The following is a 21922-nucleotide window of genomic DNA, read 5'->3' as shown; positions in this document are numbered from 1 at the left end:
CACAAAGTCTTGTTAAATAAAAAAGTCAGGTGAACCAATAGTGTGTTTAGTGACATAATTTATATTCTGGTGCCAGCTCTTTGTCTTGCTCTGGACCAGTAATAAACTCTTACAACCACTGGCTGCTCCAACCAACCACACTTTGAAAAGCAATGTTGCAGAGGATTCAAAAGAGAACAAAACACAGGTCACAAAGCCTCTCAGGACTCTTATGATATAAGGAAAGGTGAGTCATGTACACATGTAACTGTTACACAAATGGAGTGCTTCAAGATAGCAGTGTACAAAAAAGTGATGAGAGTGCAATGAAAAGAAGTCATTTCCCTCTAAGAGACTAAAAACAAGTGGTGTTCCAACTAGGTGAACACAGGCAGGAGAATGCAAGGTGCAAAGGCTGGGAATACTTGAGAAAACGGAGCATTTTAGGTCGTGGGAGAATGAGATAAGTGAAGTCTATGGTGGGAACTAAAGCATGAAGGGAATGGAGTTAGACTACAGCACCCTTTGCAATTTGGTGGGCCATGGTAAAGGAAAAAATACTTTTTTGTTTTGTTTTGAGAGGTGTAGAAAATAATCAAAGCTGTGCTTTGAACAACCCATTTCTGTCTATAATGTAAAGAATAGACTGGGCAGAGTGACAGAAAGAGAAAACAAGTGAGAAAGGACTACAAAGATGATTCAGTGTTATTTACAAAGTTTATATCTATCAAGTAAAGCAGAACAAACAGAAGATAAAAGCCTCCCATATGTCCCTGAAATAAGTCAACGGTGTTCTGCATTAAAAATATATGAAATATGAATTGTTCATGCAACACCCAGAATTCAGACCAATTTAGTAAAAAAAAAAAAAAAAAAAGTCCAGTTAAATTATTATATTAAGAATGAAACATTACAAATTAATATTACTCAACTGACAACTTGACAGACTTGATGCTTTGCTGTCAGGAGGACTGAAGAAAGGAAAGTCTAATGGCTGCATGTTCCTAAAATTTAATTACCTGAATATTAATCCAAAAGTCTAACAAATAGAACATAAACGTCATGAGTTGAGAATAACTTACCATTCTCAGGCTGAGTTTTCTTAAGTGAATCAATGAGAGTACTGACTGCTTTTAAAACAAATATAATTTCTGTTACTTGTTGCCTGAAAAAGAGATGGAAAATTATTCCATTAAGACTTTAAAACAGGCCAGGTGTGTTTTTTTCTTACTAAGTTTGTACAAATAGATGTACTTTAGAAAAATACTGAATACAATGCAAGGTTAATGTTAGCTTTAGATTCTTGTAAAAGTAAAAATCATTTTATTAACTAGGTACTTCAGTAGGCAAATCAGGTTTGTAGTAATTCTTACCACAAGTATTAATTAATAAGGAGGAGAGGTAATCTACTCATGAAAATCTAAATTTATTTGTAAGATATTTCACATAACTACTTAAAATTAAAACAGTTTATGAAATATACTTATAAAACTTCTCTACAAAAGGTTTTTTATTTCCCTTTTTAACTAAGCAGTACCAAAAGAGATTTGCCAAAGCTTAAATGAAAACAATGACTACTATTACCACATGGCACAGATTTCACCATGCTGATAAACAAGTTCATTCAAAATGACAATGAGACATATTTAACTTTCTACTACTCCACGTGTGGCAGCTACTTGAGACACTTGCACTGAGGGACAAACCCGGAGTGCAGGAGCCACGCTGAAGTGCCGTGCTGTCCTCCACTGCCACCCTCTCCTGGTGTGCCGTGCTGTCATCTCACAGTCAGAACTTCCTAATTCCATGACAGAATACTACTTCAAGTCTTCCTTTGTAAGCTCAGAAGTATTCTGAAGTATTTGTTTTGCAATGTACCCTTTTAGAAAACAATTTAATGATGCTGCTTCAAACATAGGATGATAACAATGTAACTTCATAGGACAGCTAGAAACAGGGCTCAACCTAAAAGTAGTGATTAAGAAATCCAAGCTTAAAACATTCAAAAATGAAGGAAAATGTGCTTTTTAAAATCAAACAAGGATATAATAAGTAAAAATAAATAAATAAATACTCTACTCAAAGCAACTTTATTACTAGTATTTCCAAGTATATATCAGAAATCAATTTTGAATCATGCTCATAATCAAATTACAAACACCTATCTTTGAAATGTGTTTGCATATAAATTTGAATATGAGGAATTATAATTTGTGTTCTAGAATTTCAAAATAAACTGAGTCCTAAAAGAAGAAACACAAATAGCTAATACATATTGATAATTTTTTAAAAAGCAAACTACTATGTGACTATTTTTCAAATTAGAAAAAAAGAAAATAAAGGATAAACTGGCAAATAATTTAAAAATGCAAAAAACTGAGGGGCATTCACACACTCCTAGGAAAATGTAAGTCACTAAGTGGTAGGCAATTTGGTGTAATACATATCAAAAGCTTTAAAACGTGGTATCTTTTGACAGGCAAATTCCAACTTCAGAAATGTATTATAAGTACATAAGAATGTGCACAAAGATTTAAGGCAAGTGATTTGCCTCTCAGATTCTACCCTGTGAGATGGGAGCAACAATGGTTTTCCTAACCCTTACCTGATTTTGATAACTTTGTCTTCTCATTTACTGTTACTCTTATTTACTGTTTGCTTCATTTGCTTTGCCTTAAACGCTAATCTCCACATGACTGCATCCTTGGATAAATTCTGGTCTACATCCTAACTTTGATTAGCCTTGGCTTACCAGAAAGACCTGTGCCCCTTCTACAACACAGCTGGAGAGATGAAAAAGAAATCCGTCTAGGTCCAAGGGCTTAATTAAGCTGAGTAGATAAAAAGAAGACCTACAATATGACTAGCTGATGGAGAGAAAAGCCTAGAAATAACTGTAAAATAAACTAGAATAGTTCCTAGACTACAAGTATCTATGATTTTCACTCTAGAGAAATAACATCATGTGTTCATACAGATTAAGTCTTATACAGAAATCTTTGGGAGAAGACGTATTTAGGAATTCAATTTTTTTTCATACTTAAAAAGGCAATTTGGTACATATATCTTATATTACTTAACCTACATGAGGGGTCTAAAAAAGCATCCAATAATAAAACAAATTAATATATCTGCAGCAAACCTTGTGACTATACCATATGAGTGAGATAAGATTCCAATCAACCTCAGGTTAGTTTATATTACACTGAAAACACTTGCTTTTCAGAGTTTTCCTTGTTATTAATAATTATCACGTGACTACATTTCCTGCTTTAAAACACATACCTTGGAAGAGGGCATTTGCCACTTAATCTTTCATCTTCTATATAGCGACGCAGGACATCCTGGGACCTCTTTAAAAGCACTGACAGTGCCATTCGTGAGATGTAGCCTTCCTGAGGTGTTGTGACTTTATTACTGAAGGAAAACTGGAGCAACGTTTCAAAACACATTTTAGAAAATTCCTCTCTCAAACGAATATCAATCTCTGCTTCTGTAAAATTAATAATTTTTGATGGTTAATAAAAGCTAAATCAATGTACCTTACTGATAACAACCCATAGCAAACTAGTAGAAGGAAATTCTTCATTCTGATGAAAGGCATCTATGAGCAACCTATAGCTAACAGCATATATACAGTGCAATTATTTGTGTGTGTGTATGTGTGTGTAGACGCAGAGAGGAAAACAATTTTTCCCTTCCAAGATCAGCAACAATACAAGACTGTGCCCCCTCATCACTTCTACTCCACACATCTTGTCTTGGTGTTTCTATACCCTTCCACAGCACTGTAGAATATATTCACGAAGTTTTCACATGGTCAAGCTTACAGTAATCTCTCTCTCTTTTTCTCCCTCTCCAGGCAACTCCTTTCCTGGAACATGACCTGGGCTCTCTAGACCTGCTGTTCGGCTGGCTGTCTCCCAGAACCAATCTTTACCAGTACCCTGGGAATTGTTTGCCTGCTCTTTTGTGTTGGATCCCTCTTTCTAGATCTCATGACTTCTCTTTTCTTGGTTTGTTCCTTTGTTTCATGGAGCATATTCTGAAGTAGTTTCCTAAGAAAGAATGAATGGGAATAACACTTCTGAGCATTTACACTTCTGAAAATATCATTCTCTCGCTGTGGTACTCAAACCAGTCCTTCCTGAATCATCCTCCTTACTGGCGTGTCCTTCATTTAAAGACTGTCCTACACTCACGTAGACCAGGGTGTGAGTTTCAACACAGAGTCTATGTTAAACTCCTTTCCTTTCCACTGCTCCATTGTCTTTTAGCACCAAGTACTGTCCCTGATCATTACAAAGCCATTTGGGTACAACTCTTTTGTGTTAACTTTTTCTCTCTTAAATCTTTTAGAATCTTCTCTTTATCCCAGGTATTTTGATATTTCATGATGACATGCTTTATTGCACGTCTTTTTTTCCTTCATTGTTTTGGGTGTTGAGTGATCATCTTTAGTCTGAAGGTTTATTTCTTCAATTCTTCAGCTTATTTCTTTGATAATTTCTTCCCTAGATTTTCTTTGTTCTTTCTCTTTTTTTGTTTTTGCTGTACTTTCCAAATTATTCCTTTAATGTTTTCTTCCAACCCTTCATGAACGTGTGTCATTTCAGACACCACAGTTTTAGTTTCTATGAGTTCCTTCTTGTTTTCAGCGTTCCTTTTCTTATTGCATTTGTGTTTGCTTGTTTCATGAGTGCAAAGTCTTTTATGTCTTCCTGATTCAGGTGATTTTGTGTTTTCCTTTTTTTTTTTTTGAGTTGTAGTCTCACTCTGTCACCCAGACTGGAGGGCAGCGGCTGCTCCCAGCCACTGCAGCCTCGACCTGCTGGGCTCCGGTGATCCTTCTGCCTCAGCCTTTCAAGTAGCTGGAACTACAGGCGAGCGCTAGTTTTTTTGATTTATTGTAGAGATGAGGTCTCGCCAAGTTGCCCAGGCGGGTCTCGAACCCGCGGGCTCAGGCAATCCACTCACCTCAGCCTCCCAAAGCGCTGGGATTACAGGCCGAGCCACTGAGCCCAGTGGTTTTGTGTTTTCTATGGCTCTGCATCTTATCGTTTCCTCACCCTTCTATTCTCTCTTCAACTGTCCTGGTCTTTTCTCTTCTGTGTTGGAGGACTTCCTCAAATGTCAAGGAGCTTCCCTGTCAGGTCATACTTGGATGGAGGACTGATACTCACTGAAACCTGTGGGCTTACAGGTTGGCTTGGTTAGCAAAAAGTGACTCGGTGTGTGTATATTTACAGAAACACCAAGTTAATACTGAGAGACATTTATGTCCAGTGGCAAATAATCGGAAAGATGTCCATGCACCTGTCCTGTCTTGCTACATTTAATAATAAATAGCAAGAGATATTATCAGAAGACTGCCAGAAAAAGTATATGTGGTAATTCAATAACACTTATTTAGTTTAGGATACTTATACCTAATTGTGAATATTGTTCTTAATGTATATTTCATCAAACATTAAAAGGTTTCATATAGTTTTAACAGTAAAATGTTGACTACATTAAGTGGGCTTTACAATTTGTTCTCTGGGATTCTCACATCTGTTAAGCCTGCACTTTACTGGCCCAGTTTTAAAAACTGGTAGCCAGATGTGGTGGCTCATGCTTGTAATCCCAGTACTTTGGGAGGCGGAGATGGGAGGATTGCCTGAGCCTACGGGTTCAAGACCAACATAGGCAACATGGCAAGACTTTGTCTCTACAACTAAAAAAAGAAAATTAGCTGGGCTTGGTGGTACACGTCTGTAGTTCCAGCTACTTGGAAAGCTGAAGTAGAAGATTGCGTGAGCCCACCAGGTCAAGGCTGCAATGGCCGTGAGTGTGCCACTGCATTCTAGCCTAAGTGAAAGAGTGGGACTCCAACTCAAAAAATGAATTAAAAAAAAGTTTGGGCTATTTTGTGAAGTGAGCAACATGAGAGACATCTAGTGGTCAAACTATGTACACAAATGCTCTTTAAAATGCTCAGCACAAAATAGTCATCAGTAAATTCTGAGGATTAAAACATTTACAATTTTTTAATCATCTCAGAAAAATCACATTGTAATGCCACAATTTTCCTTCCCTTTCCTCTAACCTTTCCCTTCCCTTTGTCCTGTACTTTTCTTCTTCTTCCTCCCTGCTCCCCCACCCCCCATGTGCCCTCTTGCCCTTTTTAAAATTTTTATTTTTTGTACAGACAAGGTCAAACTCTTGGGCTCAAGTGACCCTCTTGCCTTGGCTTACCAAAGTGCTGGGATTATAGGCATGAACCACTGCATTGCCCCCCTGCCTTTCTAAAGAGACAGGATCTTGTTCTGCTGCCCAGGCTGGAGTAGAGTGGAATGATCATAGCTCACTGCAGACTAGAACTCCTGGGCTCAAGTGATCCTACCATTTCAACCTCCTGAGTAGCTGGAATTATCAGGTACATACTACCACACTTGGATAATTTTTTTATTTTTATTTTTTTAGAGATGGGATCTCCCTATGTTGCCCAGGCTGGTCTCAAACTCCTGGTCTCAAGTGATCCTCTCTCCCACCTGGGCCTCTCAAAGTGCTGGGATTAAAAGTGTGAACCACTGTGCCTGGCCAATTCCACAATTTCATTTAAGACTTGATCTCAGGTTTAGAAAAAGCGAAACAAAGCAAACAGCAATGCAATCAGTTCCCAAGTGCAGCAGCATGATAGAATTAAAAGAAGCATTTAGTTCTTTTTAAAAATAAATTTGGCCCCCAGTCTTAAGATTTTCTCAATCCTTCTCAACCTGTTTTCCCCTTCTGTAACCTGGTGGTTCCTACCCTCACAGAAATGTTGTAAGAAATGAGCTAGTATTTCTAGCATAATATCTTACATAATCCGCATTCACTAAATGTTAGTTCCCTTAACAAATGTTAAAGAATCTTATTTTTTTAAATAGACTTACTCTGCAACTTATCATCCGGAGAGGTTGGTATTAATATTTTCATTATAAAGATTACAAAACTGAGACTCAAAGAAGTTAACCAACTACTAAGTGGCAGAAGACACATTCTTTTTTTCTATATTATGTTACCTTCCAATAATCTGTTACCTTCACAAAACTGGCAACTTGTGTCGGCCTGCAATGACTTCAGTGGATTCCATATAGTGTTTTGCAATTTATTTATCACAGTTTGCAAATATGACTATGTCCACAGAATGTACACAACACTTTCCCTTAATAAAGCTTAACGTTCCATATTACATTCCCAAAATTCACTTTACCACTCTCTAGTTTACCACAAACATGGAGTAAACATTTCTACCATCAACTTCTTCAAAAGTACTTCAGTACTTTCTAATACTTAAAATCATTAAAATAACATACCTGTAAATGAAGATGACTGAGAATGGATTGAGCCCTTGTTAAGCATAGTCATTATTTGACCAACAAATTCCTTAGGAATAAAATTGGCATAAGGCAGTATCTCAGTGCTGATAAGCTGAACTACCTAAAACAAAAGGGGCAAATTCATATGCATTTTTTTTCTTGAAAGAGACTGACTGAGCCAAATAATAATTTCTAGAGTAAAATTTAAATTTTATTTTAAAAGAAAATCAGTTCAGAGACTCTTCCTTGAGAGAAGTACACCGACACTTGAATGCTAATATACAGGGTGACTACTAGACTGTTTACCCCATCTGTCCTAGTAAATTAATTACAAAATAGTCAATACTGTAACTGTTTACTCTGCCAACCTTTGTGAGAAATGCTGCTCTACAGCACAATAACTGCAAATAGTGCTCTAAAGAGAACAGTCAGCATATGAAATGTACCCAATATATATATTTTGGATATATATATATCCAAAATAGAATTAAGAATAAGATTTACATCCCTTTTTATAACCCAAAACTATAAGCTATAAGAGAAATCAGTTATATTCATTTTTGTCAAATAGTTCTTTTCTAGTGCTACTTTGCCTTCTAAAGAAAAAGTTCACAAGTATTTTAATATCGTAATGGCACAAAAGGCAATATTTTCTAGATAGAAAATGACCATGCCTGTGATTCTAAAATGTACACACATGTAATTTATTTAATTTGGCTTAATTGAAAGTGCCCCATACACTTCAAGAAAAAAAAAAACCCAAAACTTCACCAGTATCAAAAAAATTCACAACAAAAAACTGCTTCTTTAAATTCCACTTATAATCCTTTAAATACATCCTTTAAAAAACACTATTTGTTTTAAGAATTCCGTTGGTTAAAATGGAAAAATCCAAGCAACTTATGATTAATTTGAACCGCAAATACTTGGTTTGCTGAACTGCAGGATAAGCTCTCAAATACATACTCCCTAACTGACGGATTTATTTCATTGACTCGACTGCTTTTTAAACTTGTTAAACAGACACAGCTAAGTTTCTAGACAACATACACATAGCACAAGATGACAACAGATCTAATGAATTTTTTAAATGTCAGGGTTTTAAAAATCAGTCTATAACCTGTAAGTATTAATGCTTTCAGTTTCAATCTTAACCTACTGTTTTATTGTTTTAGCAATTTTACAGATTCAACATTTCTACTAACTGGTTTTCAAACATGGTCATAGGAAACATTTTAAATAGCTTCCTTACCTCAACATCAATACTTTCATTTCTTTGAAACTCTTGAATAGAGAGATTATCTGGAGGTATGCTAAAAAGCGAAAACAAACGGTATCATTTCCCACCCTGACTGGAACATTAGCATTTACTTAAAAGAACAATATTTTTAATTAACGTCATTTATTTAAATGACTAAGCTAATTACAAACACAGTACTCCAACTGTGAAAACAGTTGGTACAATCCTGAACTAAATAAACTTCTTCAGGTACCATGAATGAAAACACAATGAAAAGTAAGGATATATCATTTGCAGCCACAGGAAAAACTACCATTGTGATGATACTTGGATTCACTTATGTTGGTGGTGATTTAAGAGAGCCTTAGGTAAGCTGCTGAACTATTCAGAGACAGTCCATTAATCATTAATTTGTAATAAATACAATGAATTAAGATCTTTACAGTAAAGATAACACATGCAACATCCTGGAACACTCTTCCTACTGCTCAAATACTATTAAAGGGCTTCAGTTATGGAACATAGTACAAGTGGCATAAAGTGAAATTTAAATCTAAAAGCTTGTGACCTCCAGCATTATCAATTATTAGGAAAACAAAAACAAAGAGAAAACTTTCTCATGAAATCATGAAAATGTGTGTGGTTACTAAGTCCTCTTAGTGAGCACTACATTTTTAGCGGCAATTGGCCAATAAAAGCTTTTCCATTTGAACTTTAAATTATTTTTGAACTATGAAATAAAAACTACACTGGCTTTATTCATATGAGCTGTCAGTTAAAAACATTGACTAGACATTAAGCCAAAATATATAAAATCATCACAGACTTTTACTGCATTCTGCTTAATGTCTTTCGTCTTTCAAATAAGGAAAATGATGCCTAGTGACAGGAAAGGCCCACGTCAAGGTCAACAGAAAGCAGATGGTGAATCAAGACCAGGTCACGGGCTTCCTGAACCTCCAAGTCAGGGTGTGTTTGTATCACTCCACGGAGAAGGCATAAATCTGTAACTAGGATAACCACAGCCTAGAGCGCTGGAACTGGTGACTTGATAGCAGAAGTGAGGATCTTTACTATTTTTTAGCCACTAAAGATCACTCCAAATTTAGAGGTAAACTTCCTAGTCCCAGTTACTTAGAGTTTTGGCCTTTAGAATTTTGGCTTAAAATATCATTGTTTCATGGGAATGGATATGGATAAAGTCACCTTCTTTTCAGGGAAAAATAATGATATAGACAATGTTAGTGGTGGTAAGCATTTTTAAAGGCACTCATGCCAGGTGCTATTCTAAGCATTCACTTGCTTTAAGTGACTTAATCCTCACAATAACCCTATGAGTTAGGGAGCATTATTATTCTTATTTATCGAATGAGGAAAATGAGTCACTGAAAGGCTAAATAACTTATCTAAAATAATCACAGTTACAAAGTAGCACAGTTGTTATCTGAACCCAGGTTAGTGTCCTATCCACTACACCAGCTGTTTCTTAAGCAATGCATTTTTCAACATATCCACACAACATATTAAAACCTTGAAGATAAGCAGGACCTTAACTGGGCAGATTTGGAATGAAATTATACTACAACTGCATTAACACAAAATCAAATAAAATATAAAGTACTACTAGTCAGTCTTTGGTCCTAGTGTCTATTTCCTGTATTAAAAAAGCTTTGCAGAAAACTGAATTTAATAAAATAAAGTTTGGAAAAAGAAAAATGTTTAATAAGAAACTTGAGAATCAAGAAGATGGCAGACTCAGCCACAGGGTAAAAAATGTTTTTTCAGAGATGGAGGGTCTCACTATGTCGTTCAAGCTGGATTCCAACTCCTGGGCTCAAGCAATCTCATGCCTCAACTGCCCAAGTTGATGGGAATACAAGTGTGCTCCATAGTACCCAGTTAGGAAAAGAAATCCTTAAAGAAGTTTCATTCATTGCGAAAACAAAACAAAACAAAAAAAAACCTGATCTAAAGCTTATTCAATTTCTTAACGGGGTATCAAACATATCCAAACAAGTATTAAAGGGAAAAAATGAAAATGTAAAATTTCTCAACCTAGGTACTTGATACAAATTAACCACGATCTGGGCTCTGAAGTTCACAAAGGAACTCAAATTTTCAGAGTTATTTTAAAGATAAAAACAACTTGTTTGAATATAGTTTGTGGGTCCCTATAATTTTTCTTTCAGCTTTAGAGACTATGCTTGCACTGGTACCAATAAAATTCCTAAAAGTAAAGAAAGCAAAACAAAGTCTGACCATTTGCAGAAACAGAAATTAGGATCACCTGTTATTATTTCTGAAATATCAGATACGCTTTTATAGAGGAAAATATAATTTAGCTCTCTGCATGCTACAAGATGTCTTTACTGAATAAACCATATTAGAATAGTGAACAGAATCTCTTCTGTTAAATCATTCTGTTGTGGACTCATTTGATCATTATCCATGTGCCAATGTAGTTTTTTCTTCAACAGTTTCAAACTAATACTTGTAAATGGTTATATATAGCAGTGCAAGGTATCATTCTATAGTGTTAAAAAGTGATTAATGGGCATAAAAATTTTTAAAATTTTGTTGCTACAGAATTTCACCACAGTAGCACAAAGGATTATTACTTGGGCCAGAATTAAAGACTGCCTGGCTATAACAGCTATGGCAGGTAAGTCCACCTTTAGTAAAAGAGCTTTAGACCAGTGCTGCCCAACAACTTTCTGTGATGATGGAAAAGTCCAATAATCTGCACTGTCCAAGGCACTAGCCCCACAGGGCAATGAGTACTTAAAATACGCCTAGTGAAAGCAAAGGCATTTTTAATTTTATTTAATTTAAAGTCTGATTTTAATTAGCCATTTGTAACTAGTGACTGCCACTGTATTGAACAGTACAGTTCTCGATGGACCTCAGCAAATTCCCCATTCAAAAAATTTAGTCTGTGTTCCAATCATCCTACTCTGGTTCAGTGAGGTACCAAAAGTGCATCCTTTACATAAGTTTTCAACTGGATATCATGCAATGAAAATTCTATTCTTCTTCAACAAACCTAAACTTAAAGCTGGTCATTATCTCACCACCAATCCTATTTATTTGGGTAATACACTGATTTTCCAAAATTGTTTTCCTCTTGTAATGCCAAATGGGTAGCAGATTAAAAAATGAATCTTTTTAGTTCTATTAAGTTAAAATTCTTAATTATGATGCATTCATATGGTATTATACATAGGATTTCCTAGTTTACAACCAAAAACACTGCATAAAGCAAAAATCTCCATTGCTCGCTCATTTTAATGTACCCAGTGGATGTAACCTAGCCAGTCGTGTTCTTTAAACAATTTAGCAACCCAAATAGTCAACTACTTGGTTAATAAACAAAGATTAAACATAACTGTATTTAGAGCAATTGCAGACATAATATGCCACTTCTTGAATTTGAAAAGTGAATTTCTGATTCTTAATTTTGGAAGTGAATGAGCTGGCCAGGTTCAGTGGCTCAGCCTGTAATCCCTCACTTTGGGAGGCTGAGGTGAGTGGATTGCCAAGGTGAGTGGATCGCCTGAGCCCGCGGGTTCGAGACATACCTGGGCAACTTGGCGAGAACTCATCTCTACAATAAATCAAAAAATTAGCTGGGCGTGGTAGTGCACGCCTGTAGTTCCAGCTACTTGGAAGGTTGAGGTGGAAGGATCACCAGAGCCCAGTAGGTCAAGGCTGCAGTGGCTGGGAGCGGATACTGCACTCCAGTCTGAGAGACAGAGTGAGACTCCAACTCAAAAAAAAAGAAAAGAACAGAAAGAAGTGAATGAGCTGACCTTTTAGTAAAGAGAAAATCTTCAAAAGTATTGGCTAGTTCTGGCCACATGCTGTCAAATCTTCCAGAAGAAGCATGCTGCCGTGCAACTGGGAGTCCAATAGATAGAACCTTGAGGAGCGAAGAGACAGCCAGCTTCCATGTGCTTTCAGAAGGGCAGGAATACTTCAGACTGAGAGGAACCCTGAGGGTCTGAAAATATGGTTTAAAGTATTAATTAAAATATACACACACAATTTTAATTACTTAAAAAAACTACAGCAGAGAAAAAATAGCATAGTTTCTTCATTTTCATTTAAGAAAGGATGTTATTTTCTAGAATGACTAATTCTCGCATATGGCCCTCAAATCCTGCTGCCTAGAGAGAGATACTTTTAAACTCCGTCTCCATCTTATCAACAGTGACCCTGAATAGGTCACAACTTTTCTACCTAGTTTTCATCATAAAAAATAGAGATATTAAGCCGGGCTCGGTGGCTCAGCCTGTAATCCCGCGCCTTTGGGAGGCTGAGGTGAGTGGATTGCCTGAGCCCGCGGGTTCGAGACCCGCCTGGGCAGGGAGACCTCATCTCTACAATAAATCAAAAAATCAGCTGGGCGTGGTAGCATGCGCCTGTAATTCCGGCTACTTGGAAGGCTGAGGCGGAAGGATCGCCAGAGCCCAGCAGGTCGAGGTTGCGGTGGCCGGGAGTGGCCACTGCACTCCAGTCTGGGGACAGAGTGAGACTCCAACTCAAAACAAAACAAAACAAAACAAAAAATAGAGATATTATCTGAAAAGTTAAGAGCAAAAGCAGGAAACTTATAATTCTTCAACTTTTCTCAACCCGATGCTACAGAATTAGAAAATTCTGCCACAGTTCTCCTGACAAAACATAAATTGGCTGATGTGGCTCTCCTACCCAAAGAGGCCAACACTGCTTACACGCAGTCATGTGCCAAGTCCATGGGCTGCACCACACTCTGTGTGCAGTAGGCCACAACACTTAGGTGATGATGTACGCACGATGACAAATTCACCTAACGGTGCATTGCCTATTCCCAAACATATCCCCCTCCTTAAGTGACACATGACTATTTTTCCACTAATGGTTAGGGAAGAGTAAACATGCTCTAAAATGCCAATACTCTGAAGTCTTAAGTTTTGTCTCTAAAATTATTGGAATTTCATATTCTGCTCTATTTTAATGTACTTTTCCTTTTCTAAATATTTCAATAAAATTGGTAACTTAAGAAGCTTATTTTATCTTTGACCATTGAGGCTACAGGAATAGAGCATCAGAGTGATGTAGTGACTTATCCTGTGAGTTAATCAACTTTTGATACAGGAGGCTCTTATTCATAAAAAGAACTAATTTGATGGTTGAAAATAAAATTCTCTGGTCATAGAAAAGTAGACCAACCAAAATATCACAGTGAATTAATCCAGAGCATCATCAGTTTTGGCATATGGTCAGACAATTTGCATTAGAGTGAAAATTCTGCTTTAATGTAAAAATTCTGGCCTGAGAAAGAGGTAGAAAGAATATATATTCATATTTCAAGGCTATACAATGTAATATCATCACCCAGTGAACATATGAACTACATTACATCTGAAATGGGTACCACTAATGGATAACAAGCCTGCTGGGAATCGGTTCCTTCTCTCTCCTCCCTCCACTTCCCATATGCTTTGGGAGGAACTCTTGCCACTTCAGTTTGGGAATGCAGGCAAGGAGATGATTAGCTTATTAAGCCAACCAGTCCCCTCCATTTCTCTGGCCCCAATCACTGGTTCAAGAGTGAGTATGGAACCAAAGCTGGCCCACTAAGATTAATTCTAGGAACTTAAGAATAATGTGACAGAAATGTGTGAATGTGCATGTGCATTACTGGAAACACTGAACACAGAGAGAAAGATATTTGGTTTTTGATGATTCAGCTGAGTTACTGGATTAACTGATTCTTAAAGCCCCCCATCTTTGAATTTTCCAATTAGGAAAATGTTAAAGCCAGTTAGAGTCTAAATGCATGTCATTTGCAACCAGAAGAATAGTAAAAGATACAGGGACCATTCTGAGTTTACATTTTATAACTCAAGCTTATAAAATAAAAGTATGGGTTACTACTACAATTAGTATCTTACTGAAATCAAGAAAATATTAAGCATAGCAGGTCTATTCAATTTATACATTTTATTTTTTAAAACATTTAAGCAACTAATTCATACTGACCTGAAAAATTTAGTTCCTGCCATCACAAGGTTCACATTTTTTGAGAAAGCAAAAGTCTTGTCCAGTTAGCCACAATACAATGTGATAAGTGACCTCAACAAAATGGGAGTACAGAAAAGGGACTATTCAATTTCCTTAAAAATACAAACTGAGGCCAAGCATGGTGGCTCACACCTATAATCCCAGCACTTTGGGAGGCTAAGGTGGGAGGACTGCTTGAAGTCAAGAGTCCAAGACCAACCTGGGAAACACAGTGAGAGCCCCATCTCTACAAATAAATTTTTAAAATTAGCAGGGTGTGGTGATGCATGCCGGTAGTCCCAGCTACTAGGGAGGATCGCTTGAGCCAGGAGGTCAAAGCTGCAGTGAACTCTGATTATGTCACTGTACTCTAGCCTGGGTGACACAACAAGACACTGTCTCTAAAACAAACAAAGTGATTCACACCTCTCCTTAGTGTTTAACTCTCCAATGGATAAAGAATAAAGTTTGATCTTATGGTTTAGAAGACTCGCACCTATCTTTTCAGACTTCTCCCAGGTCCTATGACCTCCCTAAACTGAATTCCTCAACGTTTCTTGAAAATATACCATGATTTTTTTACACTGCTTAATTAATCCATAATGCCTCCTTCTCCCTTTTTAACTTTTTAAACCTTTTTTTTAACCTTTTTAACACCTAACTCCTTCAAGCGTCACTTTTGAGAATTCTTGCCAAAATCCCCTCAGCAGTTTACTTACTTCTTTGTCTGTGGGGGTAGTTAACTTTTTTTTTTTTTTGAGTTGGAGTCTCACTCTGTCACTCAGACTGGAGCGCAGTGGCCTGCTGGGCTCCAGCGAGACTTCAACCTCAGCCTTCTAAGTAGCTGGAACTACAGGCGCGCGCTACCACACCTGGCAAATTTTTGATTTATTGTAGAGATGAGGTCTTGCCAAGTTGCCCAGGTGGGTCTTGAACCCATGGGTTCAGGCAGTCCGCTCACCTTGGCCTCCCAAAGCGCTGGTATTACAGGCTGAGCCACCGAGCCTGGCAGGTAGCTAACTTTTTATTCAGCACTAACTACTTGGCAAGCATCATTAAATGCTGTATCTCAATGAAATCTCTTTTTTTCTTTTTTTTTTTTTTTGAGTCAGAGTCTCACTCTGTCATCCATGCTGGAGTGCAGGGCATGCCCATGCCTACTACAGCCTCGACCTCCTGGGCTCAGGCAATCCTTCCGCTTCAGGCAGGCACATGCCACCACGCCCAGCTCATTTTTAAAAACCTATTGTAGACATAAGGTCTCTCCCCAAGTTACCCAGGCTGGTCTTGAACCACTGGACTCAGGCAATCCTCTCACCTCCACCTCCCAAAATGCTGGGATTACAGGCATGAGCCACTGCATCCACTCAATGGAGTCTCTTTATTAAAGCAAAGACATGTAAGAAGTACTGGCATTATTCTTCTTTTACAGATGAGAAACATGTTCAGAAACACTCCATTTGCTCAAAATCATACAGCAGTAAGTGAACAGCAGAGGACTATTCTAAGTCAGGTCTACCTCAAGGCAAAGCTGCTTCCACTCTGTGGTCTCTGCCCAGCACTTATAGTATTGTATGATTATTTGTTTGCCTTTCTTATCCCTCTATTGAATGATTAAATGTAAGAATTCTCTATTCATTTTCAAATCTCTACTATTTAGTGAGTATCTGGTAATACAGATGCTTAAAAAATATGCTCCATGGACGAGGAGAGAGGATTGTCTTGGTGAGGTAAGCAATGAGGGGCAGAAAGAAGTAGCACAGAAGTCTTGGGAAGAAAGGGCTTTCAGAGGCAAGGACAGTCCCATGCTATAGGGAGGACAGAATGAGATTTGGAGATGCAGCCTTCTGGAGCTTTCAGAAAGCAGCTTTTGCAGAGCAATATGGACATAAGCCAACATGCAGTCTGTGATGTGTGACTGGTGACCAGGTCAAGGTTGCAGCCATTTAAAGGGGATGGGAAAGGCGAAAGAGGCTGGCAATTTGTGTAGGAAGTGGCATAGAGGGAAAGTTCTTGCAGCATCAAAGGCCTAATTGTCTCTGTAGGATAAAGTATGAGTTGCTGAAAGGAAAATGAGAAAAATCACCACTAAAGAAAAGTGGGAAGAGGAAAGGAAACACAGAGAGGGATGTGTCTTGGGACAGAGGAAGGCCCTTTTGCCTGAGGGAAAACAATTCACTCTGGTCTGCATTTATTCAGTAAATAAAAGGTGTACCCATGGTAGGGAAAGAATGAGGTGTAGGCTCTACCCTTCAAAAGAGAGGGGGAAAACAAGAAATAAGCCATAGCAGAATGGGACACAGTCAATAAGAAATGAATTTCAAGCACACACAAGAATGGTTTGAGGGAAACAAAGTAAGCCATGCTTTCTGTTTCATTCCAGCTGAAGTCAGAGATCTGAAGAAAGAACAAGGTGCATGTAAATGGAATCTAAGCGTTGGAGAACAGAAAGAGAATTTCCAAGTCCTTTTGCATACAACCTAGCTGTTCCATTTATTTACCACACTATCATTTTAGTATTCCTAATAAAGCTTTTTTAACCTTGGGGGAAAATGGTTGTCTATACAATAAGAAAGTGTCTTTAAAAGACAGCATGCATGTTCAGTCCAATTGACGGTATGTGTTGCAAATTTCTCCCTGAATACTCATCAACCTTGAAGTTTGAGAATATACTGTCCTAAGAAAAAGGATTCTCATTGTCTTATACAGCAAAATTTAAATTTAAGAACTGTAACAGCCGGGCTCGGTGGCTTAGCCTGTAATCCCGCGCCTTTGGGAGGCTGAGGTGAGTGGATTGCCTGAGCCCGGGGGTTTGAGACCCGCCTGAGCAGCGAGATCTCATCTCTACAGTAAATCAAAAAATCAGCTGGGGGTGGTAGCGCATGCCTGTAATTCCGCCTACTTGGAAGGCTGAGGTGGAAGGATCGCCAGAGCCCAGTAGGTAGAGGCTGCGGTGGCCGGAAGTGGCCACTGCACTCCAGTCTGAGCGACAGAGACTCCAACTCAAAAACAAACAAACAAACAAACAAACAAACAAACAAAAGAACTGTAACAAATTAAATGCATACTTATTTTTAAAATATTTTTTCATTAAAAAGACCTCATACTTTAGAAAAATGGCTAAGTAAAATTTGTGAATGTTAGAGAAAGTCACTATAAATAATATAAATTACATTTTCCATTCCTGCCAGTATAATGATAATATATTACCTAAAGAATAATTTCAGTAATGCTATCATCTAATAAAAGTATAGAAATGATAAAATTTAAAAAAAAGATACCTTAATAATATTCTGGAGCACTTTCTCATTCACCACTGCTTTGTGACAGGCTGTTTTTTGGTATAAATCCACAACTACTTCTAAAGACCTTTCAGCAAATGGTACATAATTCAAGGCTACCCATTCCGCCTAGAAAGCAATATTTCACATGGAATTAAAAATGAATGGGATTAGAAGAAATAATATGATTTTCAAAGAGAAAGTGTCTTTGTCTTAAAGTTCAGGCCTTGATTTTAGGTCAAATTATATTACATGCAAAGTTTTCAAAGAGATATGTACTTCATGAAAAAATAATTTGTAGTCAGGCAAAAATTTAAACTATGGGGAAAAGCACATAGAGCATTCTATCAAGAACTGGGAAAGATTTACTTTATTTGCTGCCAATAGGTTAGGACAATTTAGGAAATTTAACTCACCGGTGCAAATAGTTGGATCTATTGTGATTCCATTGTGTTGCAAGACAAATAGAATGAGAAAAGTTAATACATATTACAACTACTTTTTGGATGATATAAAATTATAATTTTTATGTCGAGTGAGCAAAATCAGCATGTGCATGCATTCAGAAATTTAATTTTCTCCTAAGCCAAAACAAAGTTAAAATTTGCCAACTATGGCTATAAAAATCTGTTATGTAAAAATCCAACTAAATTTCACACCAGTAGTGGACAGCTTCTTATTTAGAACACACAGATTTTTCATCTTGCATTGCAGATGTCTGTTTTAAATAAGATTAGATTTAGGGGTTTAGAAGCTGTTTTGTAGTGGGATGGGGCAATCAAGAAATAGTAACTCCTTTTCAAGGAAGATGTACTACAAGAGTAATAATACGAAAGGCCACATTTCTGAAGAACCAGTTGGAAGAAGAAAGTTATATACAAGAACAAAAGGAACATGGACATGGTTTTCCAAATAATATTTCTGTTCAGCTTAAACTGTTAACAGACATGTAAATGTATTGGTAAGTTAAACAATTTTCTTTTTCTGCAATAATCAGAGTCCATTTTAAGAGGAACTGACTGTATAGCCACAAAATCTTACAGAGTAAATACAATTTACAGTAAATTACCTGATTATATTTTGCATTTGCAATGTGCTTTGTTTCCAGCTGTCCGTACTGTGGAGGTTTACAGGAAAACTCTACAAATGCCAGTAACTGGTCAAATATTGCTGGATACATTATTTGCATGTTTTCTGGTCCTACACAGATGGCCTATCACAGCAAAATATGAACATTAACGTGCATAATCTAACTCCATTCAGTTCTTTATTGTACATACATTTGCTTAACCAAAGAATCTTAAAGACTGCCCTCTTTTATGTAAGTAGTATACCATCTTATACCCTGAAGGACACTTACACTATTTTAAACTCTTATGAAATAAAATGTAGACTAAAAGTGTTAACCAGCTAAAAAATGTTCTTTGATAAAAAGTGAGACTTACTCCCTAACAGAGTGGGAAAAAGGGAAGCCCTTAAAAAGAAGTCCCAGGCAGTTGCCAGGTTTTACAATCTGATCCTTTGCTCAGTAGCACAGACATTAGACCATTAGGAATGCTTCACTGACCAAGATGACACTGGCTTCTACTTAAGTGGCATCAGTTCACTGGAATGACAGCTGATTTCTGCACCATGCCTGGTCCACTGACTTTAACAAATAAACATGTGCCTTGCAGTTGGGAAAATAAGTCATCTATGAAAATTTGTTTCTAAAGGAAGTATATATATTAATTTTTTAACAGGGCTGTATGTATTTAAGGTCTAATGTATATAAATATTTAGATTTAATTTAAAATAAGATAATTAAAATATTTTAATTTAAATTAATAAAAATAACATTTTAATAAAAAGGAACTAGTTCTCTTAGATTTCTTTCTTCAAATCATTTGATACAAAGAATAAACTGTATATCCTGACATTGCAGATTTTAATTATTTCAAATGTGTTGAAAGTACTTAAAATAAATCTTATGTTTATTCTCTCCTCTCATCTTTTCACATTTTCTTTAGTGTTCATTTTTCTCTGTGATAAAAATGCTTAATATTATTTATGAAGCACCTAAAACGTACATGTGCTTTACAAAACAAAAAGCATGATCCCTTTATGCTTGAGTGTATAGGGACCCTCAAAATACTAAACTAAAATTCAAAGCATTGAACATTTTTAAGAAATTTCTCTTAAGATATGTACAAAACTTTCTTTTTATGCAATCCATGGCTTTTAAAAAATGTATCAGATAATAGATCAGTTTTATTTTCCCTCAGAGATGTAGTCATTTAGCTACAGCAAAAGATTTAGATAAAACTGCATTAAGATACGAGGTAGATAAGTGAATGGTGTCCATACCTAGGTGAGATCACCTATAATTATGATGCAAAAAAGCAGAATAAAGACACCTAATACTATCTCTCCATATTTATTTTTTTTTAGAAATAGTGAATTAAGAATTTGAATAGTAACATTTTTTTCAGCCTAAAAAATTATCTTGGCTGGGCGTGGTGGCTTAAGACTATAATCCCAGCACTTTGTGAGGCCGAGGTGAGAGGATTGCCTAAGCTCAGGGGTTTGAGACCAGCCTGGGCAATTTGGCAAGACCGCAGCTCTACAATAAATAAAAAATTAGTCAGGCATGGTAGCGTGTGCCTGTGGTTCCAGTTACTTGGAAGGCTGAGGCGGAAGGATCGCCTGAGCCCAGCAGCCCGTGGGCGTGCCACTGCACTCCAACCTGGGTGACAGAGTAAGACTCCAACTGAAAAAAATAAAAAATAAAAAATTTATCTTTACTGACAGCTTCAGACAGTTCTACGTTCTTTTTCCTTAACCTCTTGCTGGGTCTTAACTTGTAGAAGTAAACAAGTAATAATTATTTGTGGAAAACAGACTATATTACCCTAAGTGAATTGTTTTATTTTTAGTGACAAAAAGGAAAGGCCCATGTGGGTGTCTGAGAAAAAAAGCCCCAAACAAAACACTAAGTATTACAATTTCTTTGGATGTATCTTAGCACAAAGTAATGACTTTGTGCATTTTCATGGTCCTTTATATAGCACTAATAGTGTTAAGGTCAATTTATAGAGTAGTTCTGGGATCTTAAAATACATAATATGGAAACTACACTTTTTAAACAACAAACTCCACCTGAGAAAATGTCTTTATTGGCCTTTCCTCAGTATTCTAAAAGTGTGTATAACAGAAATCTACAGAATAAATCTGATAACAGATTTTAGTCCAAAAGCTAAGAATCAATAAGCAATCTAGACAGTATTTCCTATGAGTCCTTGAAAACTGTGTGGTGCAAAGTTTCATGTATTAACTCACAGAACAATAATCCAGTCAGTGCTTATCATGTACTAAGGCTTTTGCTAGAGAACCATTTGTCGAAAATAACAACAGTTAACATTTACTGCATGTTGAACTTGTGCCAGGTCCTAAGTGCCTTACAAATATCCCGTTTAATAGGCAAAAGCTGTAGATTTACTATTTTGATTTTATAGATGAGGGAGCTGAAGTACAGAGAGATTAAGAAACGTGCCCATATCTGCTGGAGTCAGGATTCACCACACAGCTCTGAGGGCACCAGTCACATATGTGGGATGGCATCTCCTGGAGCACAACTCCAGCAGCCCCATCATCCGACTTTAGAAAGGTTAGCAACAAGCAGGACAAATGCTGTTTCCTGACCTCAGCTACAGCACAGTTCCCCCATCTATGTAAAATAACTTGGAAAAAAAAATTAATTAGCACACATAACTAAGTCAACGTGGCTGGGTATGAGTGATGTGAGAACCAAGAGAAGGCCATGTCCCTGAAGCCCTGGAATATAAGAGCCTTCAGGAAGAACAACATCGACACACCTCTTTAGAAAGAAAACATGAAATCAGAAATGAGTTTTTCCCTTTAGGAATGAACATGACTTTTAATCAAGAAAGTGCTTCGTTCGATAGCTATTTAAAGAAAAAATCCCAGAGCAAGCACATTTTGAATGTGCAAACGTTTTCTAACACCTGTGGAAGAAAATATAACCCCATTCTGAC

General features: G+C 36.9%; 1 protein-coding gene across 5 annotated transcripts in view; it reads right to left on the bottom strand.

Moving 5' to 3' along the window:
• MON2 (MON2 homolog, regulator of endosome-to-Golgi trafficking) overlaps window positions 1-21922 on the bottom strand; it is a 107834-nt gene that overhangs the window by 5254 nt on the left and 80658 nt on the right. For 3 of the 5 annotated variants that reach the window (XM_021711170.1, XM_008055613.2, XM_021711167.1), the window contains 8 exons: window positions 18958-19101; window positions 18305-18322; window positions 17889-18017; window positions 12372-12562; window positions 8575-8635; window positions 7320-7443; window positions 3265-3472; window positions 1062-1144 (listed from right to left, as the gene is read on the bottom strand). In XM_021711170.1, coding sequence (XP_021566845.1) covers window positions 1062-1144; window positions 3265-3472; window positions 7320-7443; window positions 8575-8635; window positions 12372-12562; window positions 17889-18017; window positions 18305-18322; window positions 18958-19101 — 958 coding nt within the window. The remainder of the gene's footprint in view (window positions 1-1061; window positions 1145-3264; window positions 3473-7319; window positions 7444-8574; window positions 8636-12371; window positions 12563-17888; window positions 18018-18304; window positions 18323-18957; window positions 19102-21922) is intronic. The other 2 variants (XM_021711168.1, XM_021711169.1) reach the window with 1 other exon arrangement.

The sequence above is a fragment of the Carlito syrichta genome, unplaced genomic scaffold, assembly GCF_000164805.1.
Source record: "Carlito syrichta isolate Samal-C Ts95f unplaced genomic scaffold, Tarsius_syrichta-2.0.1 Scaffold301892, whole genome shotgun sequence".
In the NCBI taxonomy this organism is placed as follows: domain Eukaryota; kingdom Metazoa; phylum Chordata; class Mammalia; order Primates; family Tarsiidae; genus Carlito; species Carlito syrichta.
The sequence above is the reverse complement of the archived record's forward strand: the minus strand, read 5'-3'. Positions and strand labels throughout refer to the sequence as shown.